At 46.3% G+C, this 24,370-nt stretch overlaps 1 protein-coding gene across 13 annotated transcripts in view; it reads right to left on the bottom strand.

The window, feature by feature from the left end:
* Positions 1–24,149, bottom strand: part of CEP164 (centrosomal protein 164) — a 43,853-nt gene extending 19,704 nt beyond the window's left edge. For 3 of the 13 annotated variants that reach the window (XM_040652185.2, XM_040652179.2, XM_040652180.2), the window contains exons 1-14: positions 24,071–24,149; positions 22,889–22,982; positions 22,420–22,531; positions 21,825–22,035; positions 19,528–20,859; positions 17,100–17,258; positions 15,889–15,966; positions 13,599–13,709; positions 10,824–11,258; positions 9,254–9,337; positions 7,548–7,631; positions 4,155–4,240; positions 2,445–2,594; positions 151–369 (exon numbers count right to left, since the gene is read on the bottom strand). In XM_040652185.2, the coding sequence (XP_040508119.1) occupies positions 151–369; positions 2,445–2,594; positions 4,155–4,240; positions 7,548–7,631; positions 9,254–9,337; positions 10,824–11,258; positions 13,599–13,709; positions 15,889–15,966; positions 17,100–17,258; positions 19,528–20,859; positions 21,825–22,035; positions 22,420–22,531; positions 22,889–22,982 (3,155 nt within the window). In that variant the 5' untranslated portion in view covers positions 24,071–24,149. Of the gene's footprint in view, positions 1–150; positions 370–2,444; positions 2,595–4,154; positions 4,241–7,547; positions 7,632–9,253; positions 9,338–10,823; positions 11,259–13,598; positions 13,710–15,888; positions 15,967–17,099; positions 17,259–19,527; positions 20,860–21,824; positions 22,036–22,419; positions 22,532–22,888; positions 22,983–23,967 lie in introns of all 13 variants that reach the window. The other 10 variants (XM_040652181.2, XM_040652182.2, XM_040652184.2 and 7 more) reach the window with 10 other exon arrangements.
* Between the last annotated feature and the right edge of the window lie 221 nt (positions 24,150–24,370).

Raw genomic sequence — 24,370 nt, 5'->3', positions numbered from 1 at the left:
TCAAGAGCTCTATTCTTGCCTCCACCCACAACTCCACAAAGCAGCTCCTGTTTCATGGTGGCCTATAACACAGCACAAACTTGCTGCCACCAGCAACGAATCACACCTGGGAAAGACTAAGGAGGAGAAACAGGAAAAGCAAAAGAGTACCTGAGGGATTTTTCTTTTTGCTGATAAAGTTTCTGAGTTTCTTCCTCCTCCTGTAGCCTCATTTCTTCTTGGAATTGCTGGATTTTCTCCTTCTTTGCTTGCAGTAAGTGCATTTTCTCTTGTTCAACCTCCTTCTCCAGCTCCTTGGCTATTCCCTCCAGGGATTCTTCACTAGACTGGGTCAAGGACTGCTCTTGTTTTATTTCTTTCTCAGGTTGCCTATCAAAAAGAAAAAGCTCCTTTGGCAAAAGGGTGAGAGAACTGAGTAACACAACAGGAACGAGCAGCATTCCCACACACAGTATCACCTCCAAACCAAAAATCTCAAAGCCACCTACTCCACAGGCTTTCCTTTCTATGAAAGGAAAGGAAATGCAGAATCTCCACTGGATTGCAGCCACTTTTTTTATTTGCTGCTGTGGAGCACTTGCTGTTTCACACACAGGAGGTGAGGAACAGCAGTGTAGGCAGGCAGAGGGCACACAGGTAGAAGACAAGCTTGGTACAGAAGTCATGCTGTCACTGTTCCCTACAACATGCCTGGAAAACAAATCCATTCCCATGCTTGCCAGCCAAACTCACCAGCCTTACGTCTGAACTTTTGCTGCTGCAGTCACAGGAAAGCATTTCTACAAGCCTACTGAGGAACGCACAGCACATCCTCCAAGCTTCAAGCAGCACTTTATCTCAGATAACAGCTGGGGGATGTTTCCAGGCACAACTGGTTGGAACTCTCATTGACTGCTAAACTCTGATTGATAAATTAAACCTAGTCGTAACAGAACTTAGGTCCTGAATGACTCTTATTTGGACCTGCTACAGCACACCTGGTGAGGGAAACACAGCCTCACCTCACAAAGGGTCTAGCAGCTATGAAATCCTGCCTAGGACCATAAAAGCAGATGCAATCAGCACCAGCTTCCAACCCAGGGATTGGCAATACATTTCTAATGGACCAGGTATTTTTCTGCAATTGCCATCTAAAGTGTGCTGGGAGTTTGCCAGCCCTAGGCAACAGAAAGCCCTAAGCTCTCCAAAAATTCAAATCCAATCTGTTTCTAATTAAGTATTTTTTTTTTTTTCAGACATAGAGTAGCAAAATTATAAGGTCTGAAAGAGAAGAGGGAGAAATGAAGATTAGTCTAAGGACAAAATTCTTATTCTGTGCTAGTGAAAGCTGAAGCAGCAAGGTCTTCTCATCATGCTCCGAGACTGCTAGCATAAGGCAGAGATCTCTGTCTTGCCTGAAATAAGGGAAATAGCAGCTTTAGTAATATAACCTTGAGTCAGAGAGAAAAGGTTACTTATGCAGCCATTAGCAAAAGAACAGAGAGAGAGGAAAGGGTAGTAGGGTCCTGGAAAAATCCTGTTTCACTACTGCTCCTCTGTAACACTGCATGCTCCGGGCCAACTGCACAGATGCCTACAAGAGGTGCCATTTATCAGGCTGCTCTGCAGAGCACCTCAAGCACTTCCACCCAAAACTGCTCTTTTTGTTCAAATTTTTGTTTAAATAACTATCCAACCAACACATGCACATTTACACAATTTCAAATTTTTTTTTAAAAAAAAAGGAGATACTTGTCTTCAAACCAAATTGCTTCTCCACCACTTTGTCTTGATAGATGCATTGCCTATTTTTTCCAATTACTTCTGCTGATCTGTCATTTGACACAGAAAGCAAAGTCAGCATGTTCACTTCTACTGAGAACTTTCATTGCAGTGAAACTGCAGGTACCTATCAGCAAACTCCACCAATTTAGTACTGTGACAGACCACTGGCTTTTGCAGAGAAACTGAGCTCTCCCACCTTCTGCTCTGACCTCGTTATCCCAAACCAAACAGTGTTCCCAGTGACTCTAAAAGCGAGAGGATTTTTTTTCCTCTCCCTCCTTCCAATCTCAGTACTACTCAGCAAGCAAATTGCTGGGGAAAACTGTTTATCTTAGGTGTGTAAATGCTTAGCCTCATTAGTGATGCTGCTAAGGAGGCTTTTCCAAGTACAAAGCAAACAGATCTTTTTCCATACCACAGAGTCCTGTGCCACAGACCCCAAGGGCTGAGCTGCTGCTCTCACCCTCCCCAGGACAGACTGTTACCTCGGCACTCTTGCCAGGAGAACAGCTGCTTGGATTTGCATGCCGAGATGCTCTCAAGCTCTGCTGTGCCCACCAAACTGCATCTCCTAGCGTGCCAGCCTCGCACAGTAACTTCAAATAAAGGGGAAAACAGGAAAAAAAAAAGGACAAAAGCTGTTGTGCATACAACGCTGGGGACTTAAATGAAGCCCTTACACTTTTTGCAGGGCTGCAAGTTCTTCCAGATCGATTAGGCTATCCGGCAATTCCTCCTCCAGCTGCAGGGCCACAGCCTCTTCTCCATTGGCATTTTCTAAAGCAACACACTTCTGTTCTGATGCTTCACAACCACTTTGATCCCTCTCACTTTGCAGCACAAAAAAGGTAACAGAATATCAGATTAGCATAGATTAGATTCTAGCCACTGTTCCAAGTAGACAAAGACAGAGGGAAGACGGGATGAGCAGCTGACTCAAGATGGGCAGTCTGCAGCACAAACTCATGCCTGCCAAGGGGCCTCATTTGTCCAATACGGGGCTGCCAAAGCCCCAGCAAAGCTCCAAACCATTCACACCACCTCGAGCACTGCCAGACTAACAGGCAGCTGAGGGTATAATTTGTCTGTCAACCTCAAAATGTCGAATATCTTTGCTGGATTACCTCCCTCTCTTTGCAAGTCCTTACAGAATTTCCCCAAGATAAATCAGCCCTATTAGGAACACTCACATTGTAGTCTAAATTAGAGGTAGAAATATATTGGCAGGCATGTTTACATCTATGGTTCTACTTCATCTTGGAAGCACAGAGAAGAGAGACTAAGCAAGCACAACGTAGCTGTACAGGCAGAGTGAGTGGAGAGGATTCATAGCTGGGAAGCAGGTACTAAGTGATAAAGAGAATTCCTTGGGCAGAACACATTTTTAGGGACCTTCATGTGAACAGCTCCTCCAAGCACAAAGCTGTGAATCCCAATTGCACACAGCCAGTCATTAAGATGGACTGCAGCTTCTTCTGTTCACAGGTTTTCCTGGCATAAGCAACAGCTTCTTCGTTCCCAGTGTCCCAGAATGCTGCGTAGCACTGTGTGGAGGCTAAGAGTTTTGACACAATTCATCTATAAATGCCACATGTTGCAACTCTCAAAGGCAGAGCAGGATGCTCTAGAGACCACGGAGCTCTCTGCTCAGCACAATATTACAGTTGTTTTAAACAAGTTTTCACAAATGGGGAAAATAGCTCCCCTAGACAGTCTAGTCCTCAATAGTAACTAAAGGTTGGGAAACCTGTGGTGCTCCTGGGGTTACAGCTGTTGTATTATACAGATGTCCACAAAGCAGGATAACAAAACAGCTTAACATTCATGCTTGGCCAAAAGAGGCCAATCTGCTCTAAGACACCTCTAAGGAAGGAAGTGGAACTGAACTGTTCACTTTGGAGTTGAACTCTCCTGCCAAACCAGCACTGACTGGCCCCAGAACCTGCAAGGTCTGTTATCAGGCAATGGCTAGGGCCTAACTCACCTGTGTTAAATGCCACAAGGCACAACACCATGAGAAAACAGACCATCATGGCAAGAGTGACTTTCATAGCCTTAGATAAAAGCCAGATAGCTATAAGGGAAATGGAAAAGCCAGCTCCACATCTGGGGGTAATCATGAGGAAGGGCAAGGCAGGCAGTTTTGCTGTCTTCCCAGCCAGAAGCTGAAACAATGCTGAAAACTGCTGAGATGATACTAAAGGGGTGGTGGGAGAAAAGAAAGATTGAATGGAAGAGACTCTGTGAGACACTGCAGGAACTCAGAGTGCTCTGCAGGGAACTCTTGTACAGGTTACAGTGACCTGAGCACAGCAGGGACAGACAAGACAGGAAAGCCACTTGCAGCTAGAGCTGTCTATGCCTCCTTTCTAGCTCTGCTTGTACCATACCTCTCAGCAGCTTTTGTTCTTTTGCTTTGCTCTTCATCTACACTGGCTTTGCTTTGGTCTTTTTCCTCTTCTCCCAGCTCCTGGGCCTGCAGGTAAAAGCAAACAGTGTGGAGTTTTCTGGCTTCTTTGCCATCAAAGCCTACCAGGACCTTACAGTGGTTCCACTGAAAAGCAGTACTGCTCTGGTCCAACATACCAGCACCAAGCCCAGGGACTAAAGTGCATCCACAGGGCAACTCCAGGATGCCCAGCTGAATGCATTAATTTCCTCACTTGCATGTAACCAAGGTCTTGAGATATCTTGGGAACACATGGAGGAATGGCTCCATCAGCACAGAGACATCAGGGAACTCAGCTCTCCAGGTTGTGTTACTATTATTGGTCTCAGGATTGTTTTTTCAGTACAGAAGATGAACTCTCTGCCAGCACACAGCACTCTCAGCATCAGCTTTGGTTGTTTATTCCCCCCTGAAGGCCATCTTACATATCCAAGTAACCATAAACTGTCTGAATAATGTAAGACAAATCTTTTAAAGCAGGAATGTCACATATACAAACATGAAATAATGTACTGTGGCCATAAAGAAAACTGATGCATTGACTGTGACCAGAATTACAATAGTCCTGCCTTGAATCCTGGTTCCCAAACAGACCACGATGGGCACTACACTTCATGCAGTCACACCTACCTTAAGAGACTTCTTACCCTCCAGAACAGATCAGATGCTGACTAAACTGGTCCCTCAGTAACATGCTAAGAGTGACTTCAGGTGGCTTACTTATGAAATAGGAAATATTTATAATAACAAACATTTGAATATAAAATAGTCAGCTGTGTCTATTCCCACCTGCCATCTACCAGGCATCTCTGCGCAAGGACATACACACACACACACACACACACACACACACTTGTGTAATTCACCCAAGGAAGGGGAAACAGCTCCCCTCTTCAAACCCTCAGTCCCACATGAGAAAGCACCAACAGTCCTTCCTGTCTGATGAGGTTTCTGGACACTACATATGGGTCCCCAGAGCCCATCCACAAATTCCTGGGGACCACACAAACAGCAGGTGAGCTCAGCCCTTGCCATGCAGGAATGTAATGTGGAGCAGGGCCAAAATAACACAATTAAAACAGCAGTAATTTATGCAAATGTTCAGCAGAGCAAACAGCAGAAGGATTCCCTGCAAGTGCTGTCACCTTCCATCACATCAGCCTGGTCAGAACTCTCCCAGCAGCTCCCCACCTCTCCAGCCTAAATAATGACTTCAATTCCTGAGAATTGAGGAGCCCAGGAAACATCACCTGGCTCAAAACAGGCTCTGTCACTGCTGCCTGTGAGAGGAAAGAAGCTAGAAAAACGAAGAATGAGATCTTCTGGGGAATAAAGATGATGAATTGTAGGTAACGCTGCTGAGCCCATGCTTGGGACCTCTGCTGCATTCCTGCCCAATATACCTTCCCAGAGCAGCCCCTCCCCAGAAATCCCAGACTGTAGGAATATGCAGACATATCTGGGAAGGCGAACAGAGCACGTGCCTGCAGGGAACAAGGGCTGGATTTTAAGCCCTGCCTGTGAAATTCCCAGAGCTTTGTCCTTCTCGTTGTTCCAAGACCACCAGCAGACCCTGGGAAGCACTGAGTACTGCTGGCAGCTTGGTTTGCTGTCCTGCTCAGCACCAGGCTGAGTCCCACAGGAAAGATCTCACACACTCACAATACAAAGCCAGGATGACAGATAATAGGCTGTCTCCTCTTCGCACAGTGTAGTCCCCAAGAGGCCTTGAGAGGAGGATTTCTATGGTCTCCAGCACGTGACAGCTCCAATGCCATGCCTGCTTCCAGCTCCTCACCACCATCACCCTCAGCTCGGTAACAATGCCAGCAAAGCAGGATGCCAGCACTTTAAATGCATGCTAAGTGAAGGGTGAAAGGAGCAACCTTCCCATTGCCAGCAGAGAAGTCAAGTCTAGCAGACAGCAGCCCACACTGCCACTGCAATCTAACACAGCTCCTGCCAAACCACGCTAACTGAAAGCCTCCCATGTTGTGCATGTGCAGTGCCATTGAAGAGGTCCTTTTTAGTTAAAAAAAAAAAAAAAAGAAGAAGAATATTTTGCTAGTATATTCAAAGCGAGGCAAGTCCATTACATGGAAAAAAAACACATTCCAACAATCCGGAGTCTCATTTTGAAATAGCCTCTGTCTTTTGACACAAAAGAGCAGCTGCAGTTCTGCAGGGGGCACCATTTCAAATCCACCTCTCCCTCCTCAAGACAAGGCTGTAAAAAACTCAAAATGTGTCTGCTCCAACAAGACATTTGTATGCACAATGACTGTGCTGTTGCAAGAGGGAGAGGGGGAGAACACAGCAGGCATATGTTTTGTTTTCCCTTCACATCTGATTATGCTCATTATTAGGCACAAGAGGACAGGTGTATTCTCCAGACAACCTAACAAACTGGATTGCTCCTCTCTGCTGGACAGGTGGTGAGTTTGCCACTCAAGGTCTCCTCCAATGCAGCTGATCAACTCACTTACAATCAGAGCAAGGCTGAGTAAACCCCAGCTGGAGCCTGACCCTCTGCCTCACTGTGCAGCGTGCTCTTCCAGCCAATGTGCTGATGAGCTGAGATGGTGCAGGAGAGGGATAGCTGGGAGGGCTCAATAGGAGTGTGGGGCTATGAAGGAGAACTTGGCAACATGCTGAGAAGACGAGGATAAAAATCTCAAGAGGCACAGCAATCTTCAGTCAGAACTGCCCTAACATAGCTACATATGGGGCCAATGTGATGTAGGAAGCAGATGTGTGCATGCATATGTACACTCCTTCATATGCCACAGACTGACTGAAAGGATCCTGTTGTTTCCCCTGCATGAAAGCAGGCAAGGCAAGCAAATGCCTAAAATTAAGTTTCTCTGTCAGTGGAAGGTAACCTCCATTTCTTCATTTTCTGCTACTGTGCTCTGTTACACAAGCTCTCTTCATCTGCTTATGAGAAAGAAAAGGACAAATACACTCAACAACAGAAAAAAAAAGCCAAACAGACTCGGTTTCCTTGCACTCCCCAGGAAAACCAGTTATCTATGCGTGTAACTGGGGGCAGTGAAGGCACACTTGCACACATGCATCACCCACAAACCACCTCCTCCCAAGAGTATGGTATTTGTGTAGCTTCTCCTCACAGGAGTGGCTGCAACTCCCTGCATCTCTGCAGACACAATGCTGAGCTAGAACTGCTGATCTGATCCCTTCCCTGAAGTCAGAGTGCTCCATCTGCCTCAAAATCTTTATGCCAATAGCTTTATCCTGCTATTAGTATGCCACAACGCACTGTTTTAACCTGCCCGTTCCAAGATTGGTCCCAAATCATAGATAAAGCACTTACCTTGCATGGAGACTTGTCTAAAGCAGGAGACAGAGCATCTACATCCAACACCCGCTCAGAAAACTGGCTTTGGAAAGCCAAGTCCTGAAGAAGAAAGAATAGGATCAGTTCATCGGTCCCATGAGAGATCCTGACAGATGAGAAAAGAAAATCTGAACACAGTTAGGAATCCTCACTCATCACCCCACTGACAGCAATTCAGTACAAGTATCTAGAGCTACTACAATTAGAAAGGTTTATAGGACACGGGAGATGGCTCCACTGAGATTCAGGCCTTCATCCAAGCACAGATTATATCTGTATCGCAGTCAGATGGCCCTGGCAGCATCGTGACAGCAGCAAGTTGGGTTTTGTTTCCCAAGCTGTAGGGACACACACAGGTAATGGGTTACTGAGCTGCTGGCGTGAACCATCACAGGTGAGGCACTGGCACTTGCACTGCAATGAGGCTCTCCTCCGTGATGATCCCAAAGGAAACCCTCCCTGCGATGCCAGTGGACTGCAATTCTACATAAGGGCATCATGGAACTGCTACAGGGCAGTGAGCCTTGCCATACTACCTCACGCATCCTTCTATGCCACAGATCACAGCAGGCGCAGGTGATGCATGATATGGTGCACCTATAGCCCCCAACTTTCTACTGCTCCATTTCCAGTACTGTTGCAGATCTTCTAAGATATTTTTTCCTAGAAGTCAGCTCCTGCAAGTTGCCCATGGGCTACTCACTCCGAATTCTCCCTACTGGCAGAGGCTGTGGGTTCACACACTTGGCTGCACGCACAGCATGTGAGAGAGCATACACGCATGCCTACAAGCAAGCTCTAGAAAAGGTATTGTTTGATACAGCAGCCACTTGCCAACACAGGCTCATACTAACGCTGATAGATAATGATATTCGCAGCCATTTTCTGGCCATGCTGCCTCCACTCCCACTGGCAGATGGCAGCAGCAGTTTCCTGCAGAGATGAAGAGATGCTGATGGGCACTTCACCCCTCACCTCAGGGCTACCCTCCTTCATGTTCTCCCCCTGGAACTTTCGGGAGCCAGGACTCTCAGCCATGCACACTTCCCTTAGAAAAAAAAGCTGTTTCATCCCTTAAAGCATGATTTTATATCGCTTATTATTTTCCATTTTGCAATTATCCAAGTGGAGTCCCAGCTATGAGTGACCTACTTTGCCAGGGCTATTACCTCACCCACAGAATGAACCTGCACTTTTCTGCAATTCCTGCTCAGTACAGGTCTCTCACTATACCTGACTGCAGAAGTACCACAAGCCTCCAACTATGGGAATTACACATGACAGGACCTCACAGGCAGACCTGGAAATCTTACTGAGTGCCTGACTTGGGTCTGGCTTCAAACTAGAAAGCACATCCCTGGAGCTAGAGGGCTTCAGAGCAAGAGCTGGTTCTTGAAGCACTGCTCTCCAAACACAGATAGTCCTCGATCGAGCCACTTCATCTGATACAGCCTGTGCTGGCTCAGGAATTTGCTAAGCACAAGCATGCTTCAGTATTCCAAGAGTCTTCCTGAATACCAAAGGGAGCTAAGCAGAGGATGACACCAGTGACCTGTGCCATAGCAGTAAGGTCACTGCATGAATTGGGGATACAAGAGATGGCTATAACCTTACACTGGCTGTGTGTTCCCAGAGGGATGCAAAGCCCATCCCCAAAGGATAAGGAACTCCTGGTGACTCACCACATGCTGGATCAGCTCCTGGTCCAGGCGGTTAGAAGCCTGCAAGTCCTCCATGCATTCACTGCTCTCAGATACTTTGGAAAGCTGAAAGGAGATAAGTACATGTGTTAGCCCTGCAGCTTCGTTTAGGCATTTCCAACTAAAAAGACAACAAATGATACCTGGAAGACAGATCTGGTCTCTGTATACCATAAGGAAGAAAAACAGCAAGTGTCTGAGGTGAATGAACATCTTAGGAGATACGAAGGGTGTAACCCACAAGGCAATCACAGAACGCCACAGAGAAAGGGCTGGGAAAGGAGGACGCACGTAGGAGATGGGACTGGGGAAGGCAAAGAAGTGCTCTTCAAATATCCCTGATAAAGGCACTTCCTCACTGCCTCGTTCCTTCTGCAAGGATCTCTGCAGCTCTGAGAAGCCCCTGGGCCACCAAGTAAATGGTGAAGCCACGCAGAACAGAGCTTCTTCCACAGCTTCAAGAATAGAGCACCTTGCTGTCCCTACTTGCAGTGCAGATTGCTATATTCCCAGCCACAATGAAACAATACAGAACTGTTTAATATTAACACCCACGCAGTCCCGCTGACTTCAGCAGACCCAACCAAACATGTAAAGAGAGTCCTTATAAAAGCAAAGATTTGGGTTTTAAGCTCTTCAAGAAAGCACATGTTCTCCAGAATCAGTCATATGGTTTACCATTTCTTAGACATTACATAGCAGCAGAACTAGAGAAATCACCAACATTATCAGGAAGAAAATAGACTGGAGAGGTATCATTTGTCAGGCCTCACTTTAACACTTCTGGAAGACGGGTAACAGAACTGGAAGGTATGCATCTGGCACCGTGGCTGCAGGGTCCAGGCTGTTAACCCACCTGCACCTCATGGTGCAGAACGGTTCATCTCCTGCCAGAGCCTGCACAATCAGGTGCCTCGGTGCAGCTCAGTGCTGACGGCCGGTTCTCCTCCCAGGCAGCACTACAAAGGTACTGGGCATGAGCAGCAGTTCAGGAACCAGCCCCTAGGAATGGCCCTTCCCCACCCTGACCTCACACTTCCCTCTCAGCATCCTCCTGCAGAGCTGTAAACATCACAGCTGGCAGCTCACTTTACACTTTAGCCCCATCTCTACATAAGCTGAGAGAAACAACAGAAGGAGAGAAACAAAGCAGTACAGACAGCTGAGCTTGGTGTGAACTTCATTATAAAACCTGCTTGCTTAGTACAGATGGCAGCACTGAAAGCTGAGACTTATTTCTCCTCTAAGACTTGAAACATGCGTCACAGTCCAGGGTTTTTGCCTGTCAGTTGCTTTGGACAGCACTTTGTGTATGCGTAGAAGAATATTTCCTAGCTCAGTACTGAAGAAACCAATCTGGGAATTCAGAGCACTCGTTGCCACCCCCACCCCCCCACAGGAACACATTGCTGATTAGGAAAGCACTTATGCTGACTAAACAGAAAATGAGTAAGTGCTCCAAATGCTTTCCTGAATCAGGGCCTCACAAAGCAGTGGGAACAGCCACAGCAGATTCCACACCAAACCAAACTCGAGCAGGCAGGTCGCTTACTTTGCCAGCATCCAGCCTGCTGTCTGCTTTCACATCAGCTGCTTCCTCCCTCATTTCATTTACTATATTTTCATCAACAGACACGGTGTCAACGGTGACAGCCAGGCTTGCCAGCTGATCTGCTTCAGCAGCTTCAGCATCTGGAGATGCAGCTCGAGGTTGCCCAGGACTGCTGGGCACGTCTGTCCCTGCTGCTCTCCCTTCCTCCAGAGACTGTGGCAGCTCATCAGCTGCAGAGACGTCACCTTGCACCTCGGCAGCCTTCTCACCCAGTCCTTCATTCCCAGCGAGTTTCTCATCAGATTCCTCTTTGTTCTGGTCAGACAGGCTACTGTGAGCAACTCCAGAAAGGGCTTTAACTGGAGTTGGAGGGCACGCGTCGCCAGAATCCAAGGAAGACTCTCCTTCAGCATGTCTTGATTTTAAAGACTCCTTCTAGGGCAGCAAGTCAAACACAATTATAGCTATAACATTCTTCACTCTCTCTCTGAGAGGATGCTGGGTGAAAATAGCATGGGTTTTTCTACAGCAAACAAAACAATCACAAAGCTTTGGGTGACTTCAGCAAGACCAGCTTGGTTTTGTTTTCATACAGGCTCTTCCAAACGAAAGGAACATTATGATAAACTCATTCATTTCCTGGGGCTGAGATTACCCCATTGCTTTCGTAATCACGAGTAGCTAAGTGTGAGCAGTGGCTGCTGTAAGGACCATCAGACCCTGGGAGCTCTGCAGGAGGCTTTTATATTGAGTCTGTTTGGTGAGAGGTGGAAGTTTGCAAGAAACTTAGCACAAAATAACTAGAGAAGGGCAGGCAGGATGCAGCCTCCCCCCTTCCCAGTGGGACAAGCTGAGTGCAGGCACTGATATAAGCAGCCACTCTAGTCCCGGTTTGGTTCAGAACTCAACTAAGATATTAGACTAAGAAATATGTTTTTCCCACTGGCCTTGGGAAAAACAATCCCAAGCAAGAACTCAGCCACCCAAAGGTTCAGCTGCATCTCCCAGTGGTGGGGAGGCCCACAAAACTCACAACAAATAGCGTGATAGCTGGGAGGAAGCAGGAAAAGGTTCCCTCATCGGTATGCAAACAAAACTGCCTGCATTTCCTACTTTCTCGCTATTTTATTAATGCTGTGGTATCTTGTCAAGCATTAGCTGCATCCTGCGTACAGTGTGTACCATACACAGACTGCATATTTTAACGATGTATTTTTATCAAAGTGCAACTGGAACGCTGTCAGTTTTGAACGCGGAGCTGCGGCAAGCTGAAAGGCTGTCTTGGGCACATCATTTGTCTGAGAGACCTTCTCGGGGCTGACAGAGTCATCAATCAGACCAGAGGGGAGGACAGAGAAATCAAATCACTGGGTACTTTCCAAAAAAACTACAGTTCAGAGCCTCACCTGCAATCTGCCAAGTAATAAATGAAAGCTTATGGCCTCTTTCCAGTTCAGTGCCTGGTTAGCAGAGGTTCACAAACACCACTGAATCACTAGCCAGCCACAGGGGGCTCTTCAAAGGTCTGGCTAACATCTCTGTTCCAGAACCCAGAAAAATGTGCGTGGTGGTGCCATTCCTTTAGTGACACTCCAGTGGGCCCATCTTCACGATGCTTCCTTTTATCTGGGGATAAGAGCATCTGGAACGACGAGTCACTAGATGTGCTTCTGTTTGGACAGATTTGGTTTGGAGTTTTGACGAGGGCCTTTCCCCAGGACATCTGACAGCGTCCAAGAAAAGATGTGCCAGATGAGACCAACGAGGATTCTTAGGCTTAAAAACCATAAACAGATCGTTCCCTTTGGGGAGCACATGCAACAACATACAGATGTATCCAATGGTACTCTGCACGTATGAAGACCTCTCTCCAGTAAAATTTACCTCAGTTACTAGAACATCCCAGAATAATTTCTTTACTTGGTAGAATCCTACTTTAAGGACAGATACAGAAGTTTTTTGTTAACATTACACCTTAGTGATGACAAGTTTAGCTCTCCAGAATAGGGAACTAGGACACTCAGACACAGCTGGAAGAGGAGGGAGGTTTTCCTTGTGTAAAAAAAGAGACCACAGATTTGCTACAGATTTTGGGAAGGAAGAGCCATCCAGATTATAATTGGCTTTAGCTGATCTTCTCACAAGCTGCAACACATTTCACCTGCAGCTGAGTGACACTAACTCATATGGAATTTCTGCCTATCAAATACATTATTTCCAGACTTCCCAGTGATCAGCGTAATTGGTGGAAAACAAATAGGGAAAAAAAAAACCCAGCAACCCACACTGATCCCAGTGGGATCGGGTTTTTGGAAAAGCATCCAATCCAGGGATGAAAAAATCAGTGCAGATAGCAGCCAACAAAACTGCATCTTATTCATCTCCCATAACAGGATGACTATGCCACTTTGGATTTTAACAGCTTGAACATGAGAGATTACAACAAAAACCTTCACAATCCTTCTATCTTTAAAAGAGAGGGGAAAAAACAAACCACCTCATACTGCATACAGAATTCCTCTGCAGTCTGAACACGCTCCCCTTTTGCTTCCTGATTTCAGGCTGTTCCCAGGCAGAGAAGAAGAATGGGGTAGGTCTGGCAGCATCTGGGAAGCGTTTGCTCTTAACTTTACACCTCTTTCCTACACGTAATACTTTAAGCAGCAAAAGAAACAAGCCAAGCAACAATCAGATCCACATCACAACACTGGAAGCAGCAAGCAAAGCTCTGTGACATCATGCAAGCAGGGCTGCAATGTCAGAGCCACTCATCACCTCTCTCAGACTGCCAGCTTCCTCCGTGGGACTCCTCTGGTCCTGGAGATGAGCTTCAGTGACATCAGCCAGGTGGCCACCATGGTTCTCCTCCTCTGCTTTGCTGTTATCCTAGTGAACGGGGTAACATCTGCTAGCCAATACTCACACAGCACCCTTCTGAGCTGTTGGGGTCCTCTGCCTGTGACAGTCTGAGTAAGAACTGAGCACAGCAGCTCTTCACCAGGACGCAAAGGAGCAAGGCTGTGACACATCAGTCATCCCTCCCCTCTAACCAGCCATCGAGGCACTGATATTTTATGGATGTCTTAATATCCTTGGAACTAGCAACACTGCTGCCTGTGTATACATCTCTGCAATAACATGTACACTGTATTGCATAATGTTTATTTACAGAGAGAGCTCCCTTTCACACATCTCCATCTGCTAACAGAGTTTTGCATGTTAATCCCCCTTCACATAAAGGTCCCCCTTGACTCCAATTGTTTACCCAGAGATTGACCTGTACAGAAGGCAAAGCAATAAAGCTTCCCAAGCTGCAAGCACTGCAGTCTGTGGATTATTCCTGCTGTCATGGGACCCTCAATCCAAGCACCCAGAGGTGCTTCCAGATCTTTTCCTCCTCTTGTCCCTTTCAGGAGTATCCCTGCACCTCAGCACATCATTACACTCTCACACTTCTTTTATTTTTGAATATGGATATTCAGCCCTGACCCACAGATTTCATGAAACGAGCTTTTTTCACCCCATCACTTCCTAGATTCACCTTCCACAGAGCTTGTTTTATGAATTCTTTCCTTCTCTCCATTTTGGAACAAAGCTGGAGAGATGGGATGCAGGATGAGAACTCACTCATAGGAACGTTTTTCTACTGCCCTCTCATGGAGTTACAAGCAAATTATATTTTCCATCGGGGCACTGATGTTTTATCAGGGCTGAGATATCACCAATCTGAGTTACTAGCTTTTGAGACACAGCCTGGCTGTTGGGCAGCAATTGCCATTTTATAATAGATTCCTGAAGCCTTGCCACGTCACTGAAATGCCAAGACAACTCTTTGCTCCTGGACACATTAACATTTCAGTGATGAATTGGGTTCTGACAAGCTTCTTGTTTGGAGACGAGACAGTCGAAGCCTTTTTGTTCTGTTTTTTTTTTTTTGTGTTGTGTTTTTTCTGCATCCACTTTATTACAAACATTTGCAGTCCTGCCCAGCTCTATGAATGAGTTCTCCAAAGTAGTTTACAGCTTAATTTTCTGTACACTGTGAAAAGGATGAGGGAAATAGTGAAATCGTTTTAACAGAAATTAATTTGCCTTTCAATTGCTGGAACAGAATTTTCAAAGTGCTAAGAAAGGATTAACGTCAGCGCAGACAGACTGAATCACTAGAGCTGCTTGCAACGCACTTCACATTGTCCCTCTGTCATCTTAAGCCTGATCACTGCTAAGAAAGTGCTGGCAAAGAATGCACACCCGCAGGGAAAGCAAAATGTCTGCACAAGGCAATGCATGTACCGAACTCATTGCTGATGCTGAGAGTCTGAGCAATGTAATTCATCAGCAGCGCAAGATAGAAAATGAGTTTTATGTTGCCACACACAGAAAAAGCTGCCGTATCCAGTCCACAATGAAGTTCCTAAGAGATTCTTACGGAAATGAATGACAATGCGAGGATGGTGTCTCCAGACTAAATTCCCTCTCCACTCTCCAAATGACAATGCTGCAATTTCTGCTGAGAATAAGCCTTCCTTCTGCACTGACTGAAAAAAAGCAACAAGGAAACAAACCGTGTCTCTTCCTCACCAACCCTTCCTCCCACAGCATCAGCAGTGGCACCACTCAGATCTGAGACCCTCTTCTTTCTGTCATTCCTTGGGAGAAATGACTTCTGCCTTGCCTGTCACACCTATGTTGCTTTACGTTTCTCTCTTTCTTCGCTCATCAGGAATTCAAGCTCCACCTTGTGCAAAGGTGCTGTCAACTCAAATGCTATCTGTCAGACTGGAAGCACTCTCCTTCAAGGAGAGATCTACCTTCTGATACTCTCTGTAGGGGGGCAGTGATGTGAGTAGCTAGCTTCTCACAAGCACTGTCCTCCCAGCCCTGCTGTTGTGCATTCCTCTCCATCAGCCCCGATGCAGGGTGTTATTTCTCATGAATTACAAACAGTTCCTCAGGTACTGCTCCTGGACTCTCACTCCTGCAGCCCACACATGGGCAGTGCAGTGCCACAGCTCCTCTTCTATTTGAGTAGTTTTACATACCTGTTTCATTGTGCCTTTCTTACCTCAGATTCAAAACTGCATCCCAGGGCACTGACATCCATGTGCAGGTTTTTGAAGAGTCCTGCTGTCCTATGGAGACTCTAAATGTATTCAAAAAAGGAAATGGCCAAAATTGAGTTCTGATCTCTGCAATGCCATAGGCTGCACAGAAGGAACTTGAGGGTCTGTAATTAGTGGAAATAAAGGGAGCAGAGCCAGAGAAACATACCACAGCAATAAGCCTACAGTCAATTCATTCTGGAAATGCATGGGGGCAGATGTGGATTTACAGGGAGGACAAAACAGGATTAGACACTTTTTGGCAACCAAGAGATACACACAGGAAGCACAGTGCAAACTGAAGCCTGAAGTCAAACTGAATCACCACAGTCAATCAGCCATTACTGGAGTAGTATCACAGTTTTCCACTCCTTGAGGCTTCAAGCACTGCTGTTACTGACATATATGAGGAGCCAATACACACCAACTACCTCATCCTCACTGTCTTCCTCTTCACTCCTCCCTTTATCTACAGCCATTGTGTTTAAAGAACTCTTCACAGATCAATCCCAGCAACTTCTTGGTCCTACTAGTGGGCTTACAGGTCTCTCCAGGTTGTGAAGTCAAAAAGAAAGGGAAATCAGAGGACAGGCAAAGTAACAGGGGAGATACAAACCCACCGAAGCAGTGGAAAGGAAGTTTTTGAATTCTGAGAACTTGCTCAGGATGATGCTGCTACCCTTATTTTACAGAGCCACGTCCAGCTAGGAGATGGCATTCCTTATGAGGTTTCACTTCCCTTTACAAAAAAAAAGAGGCTCCTATCCAAAAGAAGCACACCTGCAAAACCTGTCTGTCTCACATAGAGTCAGTCAAGACTGTGGCAGATATTTTGTTTCTATCACTTTGATGAAATAAATATTATTTATTAGTTTACACTACCTGTACAGTATGCTTCATCTGGGTAGAAATCAAAGTTCACTTCAAATCAACAGTTTTTCAACTACTGAAACTATTCTGTCTTTCAAACTGCTAAAGAAATAAAAATTATCACTGAACCCCTTAGAAACAGCAAAAGACAAGAAATATAGTGGAACAGTAGAAGTATTTCAGTCCAAAGCATTTCAGAACAGAGAGGTCACAAACACTGTCTTTGAAACTTTTAAGTAACACCAAACGTGACCTCTTGCAGGGTCTGCTTTTCTGGGCGTGCTCCCAGAGAAGACAATCTTACCTGAGCTTCTCCTCTGTCTACAAGACCGGAGTCCACAGAGCTGCCCATGTCCGAGTGCAGTGAGCCACGCTGGATGCCAGCTGGAGAAGCCACAGGGCCACGCAGAGGAGCAAGGTTCCCCAGGGGCACCTGCACAGGTGCTAGCAGGGTGCCTGAAGGCTAGAGGGTGTGAGAGAAGAGCGTGGGTTCAGTTTACACTTGTTTCAGAAGGTACTCCCCAATGCAAACACTGTCTGCTAGCACAGAACCTACCATCAAGTAATTGTTCTTGAGAGCTAACACCAAAGAATTACCAGCAAATGACGTGTAGGGAACAGCAGATTGATTTACTCATATGTTTCAACTTCTGAAGACCCATCTGAATACAGTGATTGAGTTTACAGCAGCAAGGTGATCCAGAAAATAAATGGGCATTACTCCAAAAGGGAAGCAAGAGCGTAACAACAGTCACGCTAACTCACACACCTAAATGCACCCACGCACAGCACCCTCTAAAGGAGGCTCTTACCAGCACACCACCCTATGAAAATTGGGTAGCTTCCCTCCTTTGCTTTGTCCTGCTACTCAGAACAACATGAAATAAGTGAAGGAAAAACCAGCAACCAAGAAAGTCTCTTACTCTCTACAGGCTGCAATTAACATCTCCAGACAGAGATCCAGCCTGCTTCCTTACCTTACACCAGTGAACTTCTCGGCAGTACTGAAAGTGGAAAGCAGCTCTGCTGCAGTACATCAGTAAGAGGCTCCTGAATACATCTTTAACTTTCAAAGCACAGCAAGAGCCCCGGGAACCACCCAACATCCTCACCTCTGAACAATGCAAGCTCGACATCTCAAGTTATCCTCCACCAAGAAACACGACTGTTCTGTTCTACTTTGTGGAATTCACCACCCTAGAAGTCTCACCTTTGATACACTGCACCAGTTAAATTAGAAGCAAGTGTACTCTAGGGTTTTCTCTACAGCATGCCAGTATGGCCAAGTGCTGTTGCTTCAGCAGAGCACATGCTTATTCATAAATCACAGTCCTGGGACTCAGTGCTTATACAAAATTACAGACTGAAAACAGAGTTAATTCACTTGCACACTGAGGGATAGGGAGAAGGAGATGAATGCATACTGATCTTTCTTCCACCAACTCAGTGCCACATCAATGGTAACAGTACAAATAATGTACTCTGTGCTTACCTAATTATTTTCTACAGATGGCCATTAACTATGCGTGTGGAGCAGCAGACACTAGTTGTCCTTCAGCAAAGATAAACTCACTTCCAGTGGGCTAATTAAAACTTTAAGGATAATCTGCAGTTTATCTGATATTTATAGGTATAGTTATTATCAGCTGAGCACTACCACATGCTGTTAATTAGAACTCTGAGCTAGCAATTTGGTGGAGGCACAGCTTGGTACCTGCAGAAGTACAGAAAGCAATTCATTACCACTACACACAGTGAACTTTTAGTTCCGGGGCAAGTTTTGCCTTGTTTTCAGAACCAGAGATTTGCTAAGTTCTTATTAAATTGAGGCAATTACTTCAAGTTGTTTTGTCTTTGTCCTTAAATGTTCTTCCCAGGGAACGGGGGGGGGCTCTATGAGTTGAAGGCTGCAGGACATATTCTATAGCACTGATGTACAGTGACAGAGAGCAGCACCTACCTTTTCCACTCCCCATTTTTCAACTTTCTATCACTGCTGCAAGCTGAGTGCCAGGTTTACAGAGCAATGCCTTTTCTAGCAACTTTTTTGGGGTGTTTGGTATTCAAAGAGGAAGAAGAAAGTTACGTTTACAGAGGGCCCCATCACACCTGTAAACCTTCTTGGTGCCCTAAGACCAATGCAACACTGATCCAAGGACCAGGGTGTGTTAAGTCATACTGCCTGCAAAACAATGATCTGGAACCAATGGGAATAATATTTCTCTTTAAGGAAAGAGAATTCATTCAAATGTTTCCCTACTTTTCTCATTTAAGAGGGAAGAGAGTCCATTTGTCTAGATACTAGACATGTACATGACTTTGCCCTACAGCTTCTGTAATGGCTTAACCAACACATTCACTCTGGGCCTTATTAGGCTTAAAAAAGCTTATTTCACCCTCAGTTTAGACTGTGGGTTTTAGAGGGAAAAGACTGACTTCTCCTGTGCTTACTAAAAGGGTCTTAGAGCCAAAATTAAAGTCTATTTTGTATTGAACGCTGCAATCCTTTTGCATTCCCTGCCAATCACCTCTTTATTTCTTTTAGAAGACACGTCCCCTAACATAAAACTAATTTGAGAGAAAATTTTGCAGTTTGTCACACTTCCTTACATAACTTCTAACAGGATGCCTTCTCCCTTTGCTCCTGAAAGTTAGCTACAATGCGTGGTTTCAGTCTCAGTTCTCCAGAAAGATTCACGACAGAAGTGCCATCACAAAGGACTAAGTCCTACCTTATTTTCACCTGTTCCTTCACCAACCTCTATTTTGCTGTAATTCTCAGCAGTGTTTCTGGTCTGGGTCACCCTCACTTCCATGTGCTGACAGAGACTGTTGCTTCCTTGGCAGTCAGCCATCTGATACTCAGGAGGAGCACACAAGGCTTTTGTGCCTGCATCCTCCCACACTCTGGGATCCTCATCTGTCCTTCCATTTCCTTTCTTCATTCCTTTCTGTCCTTCAGCAGCACCATCAGGCTCCTGGGCAGTGAGTTTTTCACAGGAATCCACCACAAACCTAACACATTCAGATTCTAAGCTGGCATTTTCTTCATATTCCTGCAGCACGTGGAACAATTTCATATCCTTGGAGCTATGTTCCCTCTCTGATTTTTGGGCAGTACTGTGTATCTGAGATACAGGTGATTTCAGGAAGGCACATGGCAGCATAGGCTCTTCTGTGAAAGAGTACAGGTCTTTTGGCCTTCCAGACTCACAGTGTGGAGAGGAGAATTGATGGCCCACTCCCAGTATCTGGGGTGCATCAACACTATGAGAACTGTCCCAATCACTGCTATCACATTCTGATATCAAATCACCTCTTTCTTCATCTTCTCCACAGCCATCTTTGACAGATGAAGAGACGTGTTTTGATGTACGATGGTACGCATTAATTGCCCCCTCTGCATCTATTCCTTGCAAACAGGGTTGCACACCCATGATCTTTTGAGGAACTCTGGATGGGTTCTCTGGTATAGCACTGATATCGTCTGCTTTTATATCTGCTCCTAGTTCCATTAGCTCCATTTGCTTTGAATCCTGTCTCTCAGGTCTGCTGATGCTCTCACTATTCTTGCAAAGAATGACAGCTTGACCCAAAGCCTCATCCTGATCTTCTCTCTTACTTCTACTCTGAGATACTCTGCTGTGAGACCTTAGCTGCTCTTGAGCATATGAAGCAACAACCATCTCCTGCAAATTCCAGTCATCCGTGAGACTGGAATCAAAGAGAGTCATGTCGTGATTCCTTCTTCCTTCTCTGACTAGCAATAAACTTGGACTTCTTTTCATCTCCCCAGTAGAGTAGGAACGAACATTTCCTTGTACTTCCAAAGGTATATCTTGATCCTGGCGGATGTATACATCAACGCTGCTGAAAGGTGGGCCACTTTCTACAGTTTTCACCTCAGTTAAGGTTTGGCACGGCCTGTTGAATACTGATACAAGTGTGGGATGCAGTTTGTTTCGCCCCATGCCTGCAAATTGTCTCCATGAATCATTTATGTGTGACAGACTCCCTCTGTCTTCATTTCTAATCTGGCTATCTGGTTCTGGCTCAGGATTCTCCTGCCCACGGGACAGAATGGCAGAGGGTATATGACAAAAGGATGTTGAAAGAAGAATCCCTCACTGCATTTCCTAACTAGATAAATATTAGCAAATAACTGAAACATATCACATAGCTATTTATATAAAAACCCTTATTTAAAGTATAGATTTATACGCATTAAATATGTCACATATATAAATTGGTGTGCAAATTTTGGAGCACTTGAAGTGAACTGTATGTGTATAAAAGAAAAACACTCATATTAAAGGCCTGAGGTTAAAGATGCGTGTGCCTTTAGTGGTAACACAAAACTCTCTTTCCCCACTGATATTTACCTCATTACACGCTAACAGAAGGCGGGAATGAATTCCATCACTCAGAATTCTAAAGGGCATTTGGCTATTCTTGCAGCTACAAAAAGCATAGTGACTAGCCTCACCTGCATTCCATGTGTGGATACTACATCAAGAAGCACAGACACCCTCTACTGTCTTCTCCAAAAGAAAATCCCTCCAGCACACCAAGTGTCGTCCAGTTTCCCTCCCTCTCTCCACAAAACTGCAAAATAATAATTACTCTCTGCCCTAAAGAGAGTATGTCATAAACAAACAACAAACTCAGGTTCGGAGCTCAACATGGTTGTTGTTTTTTGTTTGTTTGTTTTTTACTTTTCCTCAAAAATGGTCAATATCCACAGAATCAACAACCTTGGCCCATGTGATTTTCATCAATAGCATCACAGGCTGTGAAAGAGCCACTAAAGGTGTGCAACTCTAAACCAAAACTTCAAGATTTCTGGGTGTGACTCCATTTCCCTTGGATTTTCATCACTCATAGTTTGACAGGATCCCCAGTCAAGTGATTGCTCTTCCCATCCCAAAGGAGCAACAGTACAGCACTACCCCCTGATTCACAGCCACTCATCCTCAGCCAGCCTTCTTGCTCCTCCCCAGAATCACCGCATGCAGCAGAGCCTACTTACAGCATGTTGCTTCAGTGACTGCTTATCCTTCTTGTCTTTCTTATCTTTCTTGTCTTTCTTCTTCTTTTCTTTCTTTTTCAAGTTGCCACGTGCCAGCAGCTTCTTCCGTTCCTGAGCGACCAGTTCTCTGTAATGGTCATCACAGGGGTGGTCCCACATGGACTGGCCATTGTTGAAGTTGAAATAGTAGATATCACCAGTGACATCCTGGCTGTGTAGCAAAAACAGTGTGAGAACACACAGCAACTTTAGCTCTGCACAGACATGGACTCATTCAAGGGGTTTCAAGGCTCTAAAAACATTCTTACTGCACCATACGATCAACCCACATTCAGTGAACAGGAGCACAAGGCCTCCAAGAACCCAGAGGCATAAGTGTAGTGAAAAAGCCCTCCCTGAGAATGCTCACATCCTCATTCAACTTTTGAAACATTCTTCTCTCTTCTTCCACCACCCCAGAAAGAACCCAGGAAGTACCTGTGTACATTTTTTCCCCTTGCCAGTTGGTACTCTGCTCTGACAATCATAAACACAGCAGAGAAGGCCAGCAGAGACCAGCAATCTTATATAACAGCTTCTGAGAGGGTTCTCTCACCAGGGCTTCCACTGGGGTGGTAACGGAGCCACAATGCCTTCCCTGGCCAGCCACATCAGCTCAGGCTCCTTCTCTGGCTCAATGCCGATGTCTCTCGCAAAATCCCAGACTTCTAGAGAAACAGAACAGGAATCTGTAGAGATGGTCTACACCAAGCAGTACACAAAGACAGCTTCCACAGCTAAAGCAATGGACACAATGGGAAATCCCACTACTCAAAACAGGTTCAAACAGGTCTGCGTGTCAGTGAGCATGTCTTCCCTAGCCGGTGAAGCAGAGGGATAGAGACTGCAAGATGGCAAATGCCCTTGCAATCAAAAAGCTAGTTTTTCAACTCTACGTGACATCTCCTTTTGTCTGCTCTCTTGAATCACGCTCTCCACAGTTCCCATATTCTTAATACTCCTTGAAATAATATAGCAAGCTTGAATCGCTTATTGCAGCTCCTAGGAGGACAAGCATCTATTACCTTGCTCACTGGGAACATATGTCTCATCATAATCTTCTTCCAGTATGATCTGGTCACCAATGCGTACAACACCTCCTTCCATGGCTCCCTGCATCTGGCAGAAAGGAAACAACACAAAAGTCACAAGGAGCAACTGCAGCCAGACAGAAACAAAACTTCCCATCACACAGTGCATGGCACAGCCCCATGGGGAACTCAGCACCGGGGCTGCAGAGGAGAACAAGCTGCACTGGGGGTCACCAAGCATGGATGCAGACTGTGAGAACAAAGTGGTAGGGCAGCCAGAAACCAAAAGCCCTCACTTCAGTGCCAAGGAGGAAGATGATGCCACAGTTGGTGACAACACCATCAGCTCACAGCACCCCGCAGACAGAAAGACGAGGCAGGCACAGCTCTGCTCTGCTCACAGCGCTTCCCCAGTGCAGCACTGATCAAAGACCCGAGGCTGATGCTGACGGAGAAGTTTGAGTCCCCCAGGCTTTCCAGCACCTACAGAGAAAACGAGCCCTGCCTATGGGCACTTTTCAGACAGGTAAGGAAAAGCTGAAATAAGAAATGGTAAGAAGAAAGAGAAAGAGTTTTCCCCGACCACAGAACTGCTTTTTGAGAAATCCCTGGGCTGAATCTGCTCTGCCAAGGGACAAGCCAGCTTCTCTCAGCAACCCGCTTGGCCTCTCCCATGTTCCCAGGGGGCATTTTGGAAGCTAAAAGTAGATCTTAATTTACCGTGCCCCATCTCTAACCTCTGGAGGACTGTTTCAGTATTTAACTTAAACTCTACAGACAGAAATTTAAGCCGTGCTCCCTCAGAGCTCCTCACCACAAGCTCAGCAGACTGCAGCACTCACACGGCTACACAAACGGTCTCAGCCATCAGCTGAGCTTCCACTGCCCTCTGCTCACCCCATGCCCACAGCCCTCTCGCAGAGTGTGGCCCAAAGGCAGCAATTCATCCGGACAGCCCCAGGCACAGCCGCCAGGATAAGCCTATCTCCTCCTCCCCCGCGGATAATTAACGCGTTTGTACAGCTGTAGCGGCCCAGAGGCACAGGGCACGCAAAGCTGGCCGGAGAAGGAACCTTTTATGAGCAGATAGGAGAAGCCTTCGAGCTGTAGGAGTGCGAGGTGCTCCCGAGGGTTTAGCAGGCCGAGGTCCGCCCCACACCCAGCTATCATTCTCACCCTTCACTCGGCCCCAACGGACTCTCATCGGGCCGCGCCGCCCCGCGCCGCCGCTTCCATGGACGCCCACGGGTTGCCCGGCTCTGCACAACAAGCACATCCGGGTCACGGTGCCCCCACCGGCCCGCCCCCCGCCGAGCGCCATTGGTCAGCGCGGTCGCCACCCGGCTCTCGATTGGCTGAGGGGCGGTGGCGCGCGCAGTGCCTGCCGGGGGCTGTAGTTCGGGGAAAAGGGGGGGCGCCGCCGCGCGTTGCCATGGCGACGCCACCCCGGGGCCCGCCTGGGCCCGGCCCGAGCGC

Source organism: Gallus gallus, chromosome 24 (assembly GCF_016699485.2).
Source record: "Gallus gallus isolate bGalGal1 chromosome 24, bGalGal1.mat.broiler.GRCg7b, whole genome shotgun sequence".
Classification (NCBI taxonomy): domain Eukaryota; kingdom Metazoa; phylum Chordata; class Aves; order Galliformes; family Phasianidae; genus Gallus; species Gallus gallus.
This window is presented reverse-complemented; position numbering and strand designations above follow the sequence as displayed.